Raw genomic sequence first — 12054 nt, 5'->3', positions numbered from 1 at the left:
TAGTGATGGGGAGGATGGAGATGTATCAATTCATCACATTGTATACTTTCAACTTATGTGTGTTATAGGCCAGTAATATCTGTGAAAAGCTGGAGGGTTTGGGGAAGGACATGTTCGTCCAAACTTATTTATCCTGTGTTGGAAATGTTTCTGACTGATCTGGATGGTAGTTACTGATGGTAGAGGTGTTGAAGGTCATCAGGTTGTACTCTTAATATCTGTACATTTCATGTATGCTAATCCATTAGTAAAATAAAAATCCATTATCTCAGCCTCTAAAGTATTGTCAATTTTGGTCTATCTTGGTAGTTTTGCAATAGTTTGTGCATTTTTAAGCATTTAAAAATAAATTTTCAGAATCTTTAGTGTTTTTCTTTAGTGTTTCCCTTTTAAATCCTTTTTCAGTCAATTAGTTGACACAACCTAGATAGCCAACAACAGAAGATTGGTTGTAATAACTGTTTGTATCTCTTCAAAATTACAAACAGCTCAGTAGAGCAAAAATTGCCCTCCCCCCAAAAGTTTTTGAAACAAAAGAAGGGTGTGGAGGACATTTCTGGGAACAAAGGGTAAAAATGCTTGTTTCATAAACACCTTTTTGATGCTTTACAATTTCCAATATTTAAATATCTGGAATTTGAAGAGATTAGCTTGCAACTGAATCATCATTTCGACCAAATTGTTGTGTTTACCAACTTGCATTCCATCTCATACTTTTCAGCCAGTTCTTAAGCCAGTTTCCTCATATTCCCACCTGACTTATGTAGCTTTTGGTTAAAATTCAGACTGAAGTCTCGTGGCGAGTAAACAGTAAATGTGTGATGATGTCAAAGGTAACCAAAATAGAATTTAGAGTAAAAGCTTTACCATTAACTGTGTTCAAGCACCAAAAGAGAGAGAAACATTCCCTTCTAGGCAATGTTTTTTTTTTGAAAAAAAAAAAAAAAATCAAATTTGATGCCATTAAATTACAGTGTTAAATCCATGAAGTCTAGGACCTGTATGAAAATTAAATTTTAACTTACTCTCCCCAACAAACCCAGCCAAGCTCACCGTCTTGGATGGATTTCCCACTAGGACACAGTGCTTCTGAACATGGTTATTATTTTTAAAGGTAGCCATTTAAACACGAGCCGTTTTATTGGAACAGGACAGCTGGGAGGTGGTGGAAGGGCTAAGAGGAGAGATGAGTTACACCCAGGAGCCACCCATGCAGAAAGGATTCTTGCTGAAAAAGAGGAAATGGCCCTTGAAAGGCTGGCACAAGGTAAGACATTGCCCTTGACATTACCTTTATTTGCTCCCACATTGCCCTCATCAGTACTTAGGTGCTGTACTTAGTCGATTCTCAGGCACTTGCCTTTAATTTGAAGTTGAAAATTGGGACCCAGGGAAGGATGGATCTTTAAATGGAACATCTTAGTGAATTTTACTTTCTTCCCCCCAGAGATTTTTCTATCTGGACAAAGGAATCTTGAAATATGCCAAGAGCCAAACCGATGTAAGTCTTCTTATTAATCAAATATGTTATAAAAGTACTCTGCAGGGCTAATTGTTGTCACCCCATGGATGAAATCATACACATTTGGGGATGGCCTTTTTCTGAACTGGAAACCATAGGGAGGAATAGTTCTTTCACATGGACCAGAGGTGTGTGCTCTACGGTGTCCCGGCCCTGGGTTTTGGGTGGGCTCAGTTTGCCCACCAAGTGAAGGGTGAAGGTCTCCTCTCCACACCTAACTGCACATCCAGGGGTCTTTTCTGGTCTTAGGTTTGGGCTGAGGGGTTGTCTGGGTGGGAAAACATGTTTTCCCCCTGAGATAACCGGAGCAAAACATACAAGTATCACTCCCACTCTTACAGTGACCAAGGGGGTTTGGTGGAGAAGGCCCTTGATGAAGGTGATGTGAATTTCCCTGTTGTGTTAACACTAGGCAGATAGCCCCCGAGGGCTGGAATGACTGTTGGCCCTGCCCCTTGTGCGGGTCCTTCTCTCACCCAGCACTTCTCTCTTCTTTCTCACTTCCCTTAACTCCTCGAGTTCTTGTCTTGTAGGGTTGCTTGTAGAAAATTTGTAGAAAATGCCTCACCCACAGTGGCCTGTCTTAGCTTTCTGCCTTTACTCCTCTTTTTAAATCGCTTCCAAATGAACTTAGATACTAGAAACTAATTCTGTGGAAGGCAGTACAGCTAACTGGTGAATCCATTGCTGTGGGAGTCAGTCACTTACTTTCTCGCTTTCTCACTCACTGGCTGTGCAAGCCACTTGTTACCGAACCCCTCAGAGACTAAAACGGATCATGCATGTGCAGCACTTAATTCAGTACTGGTTCACACCAGATGCTTGATAAGTCATAGTTATTATACTTATATTAGTGGATGTTGAAAGTGAGGCTAGAGGAAAGGAACGTCAGGGATGTTACTACTGTTTTTAACACCACAAACCTCAAGTGGCCCTCTCCGCATCTCGGCAGATAGAGAGAGAGAAGCTTCATGGCTGCATTGACGTTGGGCTCTCAGTGATGTCTGTGAAGAAGTCATCAAAATGCATAGATCTGGATACCGAAGAGCACATCTACCATCTGAAGGTGAGATTGCTTCCCAGATGCTACCTCCTACTGCACAGTTTCTTTGTGTTGCAAAGGGATGTCAGTTATAGTACTGTTGGTGATGGCTTTTGAATATTTCAAATGATCCAACCAACGTGTAGAAGATCTTCACTGTGAGAGTAATTTTAACAGATGCTATTGATCTTAAATGGGACGGTTCTTCATTGCGCAGGACTGTCTCTCACACTGCCAAAGGTTTAGCATCTTTGTCCCCTATCCCCTAGGTGTCCCCCCCACATACATACCATGATTGTGACAACAATCAATAATAAAAAAAATCTTCATGTTTCCAAATAACCCCTCCTTCCCCCAGATTGTACCTACTTTAGTGAAGAACCACTTGCCAAAGGTTAACGTACGTTCCCTGAAACACCATATTGAATATTTAGTCTTACCACTTCAGCTAATTAAAATTCTCATTCTACAGCGGATGTCAGGAACTTTTCTCCTTGAGTATGGGCTTCCAAGTAGGACCTCTGAAAGCTGCTTAACTACCATCTTCTGCCCTGTCCCTTACAGCTGGTGTAGATGGTTCTAAGCACGGTATAAGAGCTTCTGAACCAGATCTGGACCTGGCTACTTACTAGCTGTTGGCCTTTGGCACATTTTATAATCCCTGAAAGTCTCCGTTTCCTCACCACCCTTCCCCAGAATGGGAATTATTATAGAGCCCATGTAGAAAAGGATGCATGTAGGAAACTTGGCATAATGCCCAGCCTTCAGTAAGCTCAATAGGTTTAGTTTTTGTGTATAATTATTAGGTGGTACCCGAATGTTAGGAATTAATTGAGAAGATATTAAGACTCTTTTGTTACTTGTGCAAATTACTTGGAATATTGGGAATTAGAGCTGGGGGATGGAAAAATGAAAGCATGAGATGATGAGTTCCATGTCTTAAGATGCCCCATACTCTTCCCATAGCATATATGTGGTGCTTATGCCAACATATGCATAAGACAGGTGCTTGATTGACTGCACAGGAAGGTCAAATCTATACTGTTTCCTAGCCTTAGCCCCTAGTTACTTGTGTAAAGGAGGGTTTCTCACTCTTGACACTACTTACATCATGGGCTGGAGAGGGTTTTGCTGTGGGGCCTGTCCTGTGTATTATAGGATGTTGAGGGGCATCCTTGGCCTCTACCCACTAGATATTGGTAACAAGCCCCATTCAATTATAACAGCCAGAAAAAGTCTCCCGTTGCCAAATGTTCCTTGGTTGAGAATGACTGAAAAAAAAAAATTAAGAAAGAATATCCCACTCACCCCCTGTTCCAAAGATCATTCTCCTCTAGAATAGTTTCAGTTTCTCCACGTACTTCCAGTGACTCTTACTACTGCTATGACATGGTCAGGAATTAAGAGGTTCTTGTTCATCCACTTATTCTAGTTAACAGAATAAAAGTAATGATTAATTCCTAATTTTTAAAGAACGAGAGTGCCTTAAAATAACATTGAATACTGATATCATGATAAATACAGTTTAATGTTTCTCTGTGTTGGTTCACTTTAAGTTCTGTTCGTATTTCTTGTTCATTTGTTTGACCATCAGCTGTGAGTGTTAGTGTGGATATGTGTGGTCATCTGAGGGTCTTCCTTAATAGCCTCAGAGTCTGGCAGTTTTTTTTTTTTAATTTTTTTTTTTTAACGTTTATTTATTTTTGAGACAGAGAGAGACAGAGTATGGACAGGGGAGGGGCAGAGAGAGAGGGAGACACAGAATCTGAAACAGGCTCCAGGCTCTGAGCAGTCAGCACAGAGCCCGACGCGGGGCTCGAACCCACGGACCGCGAGATCATGCCCTGAGCCGAAGTCAGACGCTCAACCGACCGAGCCACCCAGGTGCCCCGAGTCTGGCAGTGTTTAAATGGTGGCCATCCAGTCCCATTTTGTTATTTTTATAGATGAAGAGTCTGGGCGGCTGAGAGGTTAAGTGGGTGTCTCCCTACAGTCCTATAACTACTTGTGAGTTTGGAACAGAACCCTGAACAGTTATTTAATAAAGTACTTTTATTCTGCCTCATTTAACCAATAAAAAATGAGTCAAGATGAATACTTTGGGTGCCGATTTTTTAAGGGCCTCTAAGAGCAGATCAGTGCAAAGGATGACAGAAGATTCCTGTAAAATTCCTGCTGTAACCACATCTGGGAAATGAAATACATTTTGAGAACATAATTTAGGGGGAGACAAAAAGATCTAAGTCTGTTTTGCTTTTTCTTATAAGTGATCTATTCAATAAGCACCTGGAGGGGTTTTAAGTCTTGTATGTACTTCTAATCAACACAATAAACCTAAGAGCCGACATAACATTTCCTAAATGAGTAATGGCTGCTGACATTTCTTTCCACATCCTTGCTCTCAGCAGTAGCATTAGAGACGATTTTAACAGATTGACCTGGATTTTTCTTTTTGGAAGTTAACCTACCATGCATCCTTTTGGATGATTTTTAAGTTGCCACTTCATGAGTCTCTGTTCTAATATATAGATATTTCTCATTTTTCATTTTGAAAATATTAATATACCCTTATACACACAAAGCATTAACTACTAAGAAATATCTACTGTATAGGTGCTTGTTACATTCTGTTTAGTGCTTTTATGAAATACTTGATAATAAAAGTTGCTAGTTATAAACATTATTCTTTGTGGGAAGTAAACTTTGATAGATACTCATTTATGGAGAAAATGGCTAAATGTTTGTGTAGGTGTGTTTGAAAAATCTCGGAAATCACCAATAATACTTTTCCAGATTTTTTTTTCTATTTCCAAGGACAGAAGAAATGTGTTTCAAAATAACCTTCGCATTCCTGAGCAATGTATTCTTTGTCAGAGAAGGTTAACAAGTTAAATATTTTAGGAGGAATCTACAAATTTGCTCCAGTTCAGAGAAGATTGATTTGAAAAGTCTGAATTATAAAAGTGCTAGTGTCTTCAGTAAGAATACGAGGAGTGGGGACATGTGAACTTGGAAATGCTTTAAGAGACAGATAAATATGAATTCTAGTTGATTTGTTTAATATAAGTAGTAATGTTTTGCTTTTGTAATAATAGCATAACAATTGGGCCCTTTCATTGAAAGCCTAAGTGAAGGTTTTGATTATTTTTATTCTCCATTTCCTCCTCAAACTTGCTCCTATAAATCACATAAATATAAACTAAATCAACAAACTGATATTTCTACATTTCTCCATGTGCCAACATGAAAACAGAGGGTGTCTCAATTTGATGAATAATTGCTTCTTTGAGTGAGTGACGCTCTTGTTTCCCTCTTTCAATTTAATATCATTTAGGTAAAGTCAGAAGAAATCTTCGATGAGTGGGTATCTAAACTCCGCCACCACAGAATGTATCGTCAGAATGAAATCGCCATGTTTCCACATGACGTTAATCACTATTTCCAAGGACCCACGGTCACAGACTCTGCGTCTGGTGTCTTAGACTCCATTTCAAGTAGGAAGGTAATTTAAAGGAAGGGAGTGGCTTTGTGTGGGGGTGTCCCAAATGGGGGGCTCTGACTAAAGGAAGAACAGCTTGTGGGGAGAAATCTGTTTGTCCAGTTGGTCAGACTCAGGGTCCGAGGAGTATCCGTTATCTCTGGGACAGTAACTGAAGAATAGCACATAAGGAGGGATTTAATAGTCCTGATTCTTCCAGATTTCCCTTGACCATTTTGACTTTGATTTTCTTATCTGCTTGTAAAATGCAGTAAGTATGTTTATAGCCGTACAGGATTACAAAATTTCCCAACATTTATGCTATTATTTTGTCATGATTATCATTTGACAGAAGAAGAAATTAAGGACCACAGTCCAAGGCACGACAGCATGGTTTGGCCAGGCTGAGGTGACAGCCAGAGCTTAAAGTCTCTAGTGGAGCGCTTTGTGGAAGCTTCTTCCCCATTACAGGCAGATGGCTTCCATTAGCGACTAGCTTACTTTGTTGTCCTTTACCCTAAAGTGTTCTCACTGGGCTCTGTTTTCATTTATAATGTGCTTTTGTCATCTGTGCAACAGCGTAGCAGTATATCAAAGCAGAATTCAATTCAAACTGGAAGCAATTTATCATTTTCTTGTGGTGGTGAGACCCGTGTTCCAATATGGTTACAGTCTTCAGAGGACATGGAAAAGTGCTCAAAAGGTAAAGTGACTTGAAAACTCTGCTTCTTGCAGTCATGGCTTGTAGATTGGACTCGGTTAGTATTTACACCTTGGATGAGTCTCCCTATCAGTGGTCTACATTTGAACTTGACATCCGTGCCTGGGTGTGTGTGCACACAGGTGGCTTTTCATATTCTTTAAGCACTCAGGTCTGATTTCCATTTGGACCTACTAGATCACAGTCTTCAAGGGTGCTATTTCTTTTAAGTGCCAAAAATGACAGGGGTGCACATCTAAGATTGGGAGTCACTTCTAAAGGTGAGTGGGTGAACCAAATGGAGATCCCCACAAAATAGGAGCTCTCTACCCTGGTTGTACTCTAGAATCACCAAGAGAGCTTTTTTTTTTAAGTTCATTTATTTATTTTGAGAGAGACTGGGGGAGACGGCAGTGGGGAGGGCAGAGAGAGAGAGGGAGAGAGGGAGAATCCCAAGCAGTCTCCACACGGTCAGCACAGAGCCTGATGCGGGGCTTGAACTCATGATCCATGACATCATGACCTGAGACAAAACTAAGAGTCAGACACTTAACTGAGCCACCCAGGTGCCCCAAGAGAGCTTTTAAAATGTAAGAGTACCCGCTGTTCACAAGAGTGTCTTTAAATTGGCCTGGACTGGGGTCTTGGTATGACTAATTTTTTAAAGTTTCCCAAATGACTCTGATAAAGAGTCAGGATTAAGAACTCTTCCATAAGGAAGCTCAGTGGTCTCATCCCTAATTAGCTCAGAACCACCCAGGGAACTAAAAAAACCCAAAACAAGTCACCAGTGGGATTGGGGACACTCTGAATTAATTATCTGAGATGGAACTTGCACATAGATAATTTTAAAAATTTCCCCAGTTGATTTTAAAGCAGAGCCATGATTGAGAGCCACTATACCAGGTGGTGGCCTTGAAAATTGCATTTTCTCCTGTTGAATGAAGATACTGTCACACCTGGAGCCATATAGGTTTGGCCCTCACAGTCAAGAGCTTCACGGACTGACATTTTGGCACAGGTAGTCCTTGAAGTGCCCTCTAGGCTGGCAGCATTGGCCTGGCCTGCAGGCTTATTTGAAATGCAGATTCTCAGGCTCAACCCAGATAGACCAAATCAGAAACCGGAGCAGGGGGAGGGGGGGCGGATCTTAATGATCTGTGGTTTAACAAGTTCTTCAGTTGATTCTGGTGATGCCAAAGTTTGAAAGCCACTCTCTTAAGGCATCATCCAGTGAGCGGCAAATTAAGGACTATCTTTGGAGTTAGTGACGGAGGAAGTGGTATGAGGACTTAGGTTAGTTCCTCTGAGGTCAACCTGCAGAGGATCATCAAAGTCTCATATGGGTCCCTGATCCACAGTTTTCCTTAGAGACCAATATAACCTTCATTTTGTTTTATTCATTTAGCCTGTCTGGAGTCCTTATAAGCAGATGATGTAATACTTGAAATAATGGTAATAATGATGATAGTTGATTTATTTAGTGTTCACAGTATGCCAGCAGTCTACAAGCATGCCGCATATGTCAACCATTCAACATATGAAAGCAGGTATATAATTATCTCCCTTTCCCAGATGAGGGAACTGAGGCACAGAGAAGTTACGGAATTCACCCAAGATTCACAGTTCATGAAGTGTTCAAACCGAGGCAGCCTGGTGCTCCAAATCTGTGCGCTTAACCGTGACAGTGTACTGCCTCTTCTGTAAAAAAGGAAATAAAATTTCTTCCCCGTACAGATGAAAATCAAATAGTATAGACGAGTACAGAAGGTAGTTGGCACTAGCATAGCGAAACCTGGATGCCAAGATAAGAGCTATAAAGCTTCCTTTTGCTCCTGTCCCCCAGACCTGGCACACTGTCATGCCTACCTGGTGGAAATGAGCCAGCTCCTACAAAGTATGGACGTCCTGCATCGGACCTATTCAGCGCCAGCTATCAACGCCATCCAGGTCAGCCAGATCCCTCTTCTGTGTGCATTCTGGTGTTTTCCTGCTTTCCTCTCTCCTCCCCAGCCTCAAACTAACAGTAGGACATTATCTGGCCGGTTGCTTCAGCCAAATTCAAGGGGATGGAGGTGGGCACTTTGCTTGCAGTTTTCCCTTACTTTCTGTGCTCTCTTTCCTGTTTTGAAACAAAGGGTGGAGCTTTTGAAAGTCCTAAAAAGGAAAAAAGATCACACAGGAGGTGGCGGTCCAGAGCTATTGGCAAAGATGCTAAAGGAACACTGCAGGTAACCATCGCTTCCCTGCTCTCCATGCCGCATGCTGGGGGCTGCTTGGACTCAAATAGAATAGACAAGTGGATTTTCTATAGTTGTTCTCATAGATACCCTGGGCAGAGGGAAATTTAATCACTTAGATTTTCTGGATACTAGGATAAGCATGTAGTAGAATTGGGTAAGGGGAAAATGGTATGAGGTTGGAGGGGCTGCAGCCATTTCTAGGACTTTGGTTTCCCCTTTATATATGCTTGGCCTGCCTGCCCTCTTCCCTCCTTGTGTGTGTGCTCTGACCCGCCTGTTCTCCTGCTAGTCCATGGACAACTCATCCCTTTGAGCCTACTGACTGAGTTCTCTGGAAATGGGACATTGTGCAGACTCTGTCTTGTCTCTTGTCTGCAACCTCCCAAACCCCCATCAGAGTTTCACTGTGTTACACTGGCCACCTACTTTCCCAGTGCACAGCCAAGCCAGAGGCCAAGATTTGCAGCTCAGCCATTGCATATTAAATTGGGACATTGTTAGGGTCAAATAAATCAGGAGCGTAATGGATAAGTGATCTACTATACTCTTATACACTCTTTGTTCAAAGCACCTTAGGGGTGGAGATTAAGAACTTTTGAAGCAAAGAGTGATTTGTGTACAAGCATGTGAGAAGTTGCTTTTGTAGAAGCACCAGATACAAATTAAAGAAACATTTTTAAACCTATGCACTGTTAACAACATAGATACTGGGTGATTATTGCCAGGAGGAAGGAATTGAGTATCAACGGGAAAGAGCCTGGCAGCTTTAGCTGTCATTTCAACCTAGAGCTTTAATGCTTCTATCATCTCCAAAAGAACATGTGATTTCTCACCCATTTTTCTTTTGCAAGAAGCCAGAGCAAGTTGCTGGAGAAAGTGCTTTCCTGGGTTTTCATTTATTTTTAAGTTATCTCAACAGAAAGATGTACCTAGAAAATGTTCTTCTTGCACTACTTTCTAATCTTAGAAACAGTAAATATTCTAAGCCATTTGCATCTGAAAAGAAATGTCTCCCTTTGGTGTCACTTTAGGTCCCTAAACCTTTTCCTGGCCCAGTAAGACTACATTCCTCCAACCCTAATTTGTCAACATTAGATTTTGGAGAAGAGAAAAATTATTCTGATGGCTCTGAAACCTCATCAGAGTTTTCTAAAATGCAAGAAGAACTGTGTCATATTGCTCATAAAGGTAAATGAGTTTTCTTTCTTCCTAATGTGTTTGATGAAAATGTTAGATGCATGTCTGGATGTGGGATGTCCTTGGAGAGGGAATCTTGGTTGGTTCATTTTCTGCTCTGTTAGGATTTGGGGCAATCTAATTTTTACTTTATTTCTCGGGTACTAGGGAATGTATTGACAAGAAGTTTCTTTTTAAGCCCTTAGGGGAAATAGTGAGAGTGTTAGGTATTCTTTAAAAGCTGAGTGGTTCACATGCTGCTGATGGGGGCTATCAGTTGGTACTCTTCCAGAGAGCAGTATGACATTATGTTTCAAGTTAAAAAGAAAAAATCTATCCAGCAATTCCACTTTGAAGAATTCATTCGTAGGAATTAATTTAAAATTCACCCAAATAGAGATACCCATTGTAGCACTGCTTATATCAAAAATTAGAAATAGATGTTCAACATCATTAGCCATTAGGGAAATGCAAATTAAAGCCAGGATGAGATTACCATACCCCGATTATAGCTCCAAAACAAGACAGTACCAAATGCTGGTGAGAACACGGAGAAACTAGATCTCTCATATATTGCTGGCGGCAATGAGAGATGGGGCAGCCACTCTGGACAATGGTTTGGCAGCTTTATATAAAACTAAACATGCACTTACCATATAACTGAACATTCACATTCCTGGGCATTTATCCCAGAGAAATGTAAACTTGAGTCTACACAAAACCCTACACACAAATGTTCCAAGCGGGTTTATTTGTATTAGCTATTAGCCAAAGATTGGAACAACCCAAATGTCCTTCAACAGGCGCATGATTAAACAAACTATGGGACGTCCACACAGTGGGATACAGCTCAACAATACAAACGAACAGATACTGATATGCATAGTTCCTTGGATGGATCTCAAGGACATTATGATGAGTGAAAGCCAGGTTCAAATGGTGACACAGTATATGCTTCCACCTATTAATACTTTTGAAGGGATAAAATGGTGTTGCTGGAGAAGAGATTAGTGGTTGCCACGGCTTAGGGAGAGGGAGGAGGGAAAGGGGAAAAGTATGGGTGTGATTATGAAGGGGTATCAGGAGGAATCTTGGTGGTAATGCAAAGTTCTGATCCTAATTGTGGTGATGGTTCCATGAATCCATGCATATGATAAAATTGCCTTGACCTATATTTTACACACATAAGAGCATGTAAAACTGGTGATGGCTGAATAAGATGTCAGTTCTCCTGGGTTGGATAGTGTAGCATAGTTATGTAAGGTGTTACCCCCGTGGGAACTGGATACAGGGTACCCCAGACTTCCCTATACTACTTTTGCCACTTCCTATAAATCTATGATGATTTCAAAATAGAAATTTTTTTTTTAAATTAGAAATAACCTAAATACCAAACAATAGGGAAATTGCATTTTTTAATATAATATAATTACACGGTAGAAGACTCGACAGCCACAATAATAAAAATAGCAACCTCATATTGAGCACATAGCTATTATGTCAGGTATTTGTTAAGCACTTTCCATGCACTGTTTCATTTCATTCTAGAAGCAACCTATGGAGCAGATGTTATTGTAATTTTTGTTGCACAGATAAGAAAGCTGAACCTTCAAGAAGCTGAAGAGCTTCCTGTGTAAGATAGCGGTAGAAAGTGGACAACCTGAGACTTGTATCCTATCCTCCCTGGCCCACAGTCTATGCTCCTTACCTGTGTCTCACCACCCTGAGGGATGGGGTGACCAGGGCTACTTTTATAGACATAGGAAGAAGTTCACAACATACCATTGTGTAAAAATACAGGTCTCAAAACGATATAGGTATGATTCTATTTTTTAGAAAAAAACCCCAACTTTATAAATCTGGCATATATAGGCATACTAAAACGTCTGGAAG

At 40.8% G+C, this 12054-nt stretch overlaps 1 protein-coding gene across 6 annotated transcripts in view; it reads left to right on the top strand.

Annotated features, from left to right (window-relative positions):
- OSBPL3 (oxysterol binding protein like 3) overlaps positions 1–12054 on the top strand; it is a 179300-nt gene that overhangs the window by 109876 nt on the left and 57370 nt on the right. For 4 of the 6 annotated variants that reach the window (XM_043589106.1, XM_043589109.1, XM_043589107.1 and 1 more), the window contains 8 exons: positions 1151–1267; positions 1448–1501; positions 2475–2588; positions 5899–6066; positions 6622–6745; positions 8589–8692; positions 8881–8973; positions 10017–10173. In XM_043589106.1, the coding sequence (XP_043445041.1) occupies positions 1151–1267; positions 1448–1501; positions 2475–2588; positions 5899–6066; positions 6622–6745; positions 8589–8692; positions 8881–8973; positions 10017–10173 (931 nt within the window). The remainder of the gene's footprint in view (positions 1–1150; positions 1268–1447; positions 1502–2474; positions 2589–5898; positions 6067–6621; positions 6746–8588; positions 8693–8880; positions 8974–10016; positions 10174–12054) is intronic. The other 2 variants (XM_043589108.1, XM_043589111.1) reach the window with 1 other exon arrangement.

This window comes from Prionailurus bengalensis, chromosome A2 (assembly GCF_016509475.1).
Source record: "Prionailurus bengalensis isolate Pbe53 chromosome A2, Fcat_Pben_1.1_paternal_pri, whole genome shotgun sequence".
Taxonomy (NCBI): domain Eukaryota; kingdom Metazoa; phylum Chordata; class Mammalia; order Carnivora; family Felidae; genus Prionailurus; species Prionailurus bengalensis.
The sequence above is the reverse complement of the archived record's forward strand: the minus strand, read 5'-3'. Positions and strand labels throughout refer to the sequence as shown.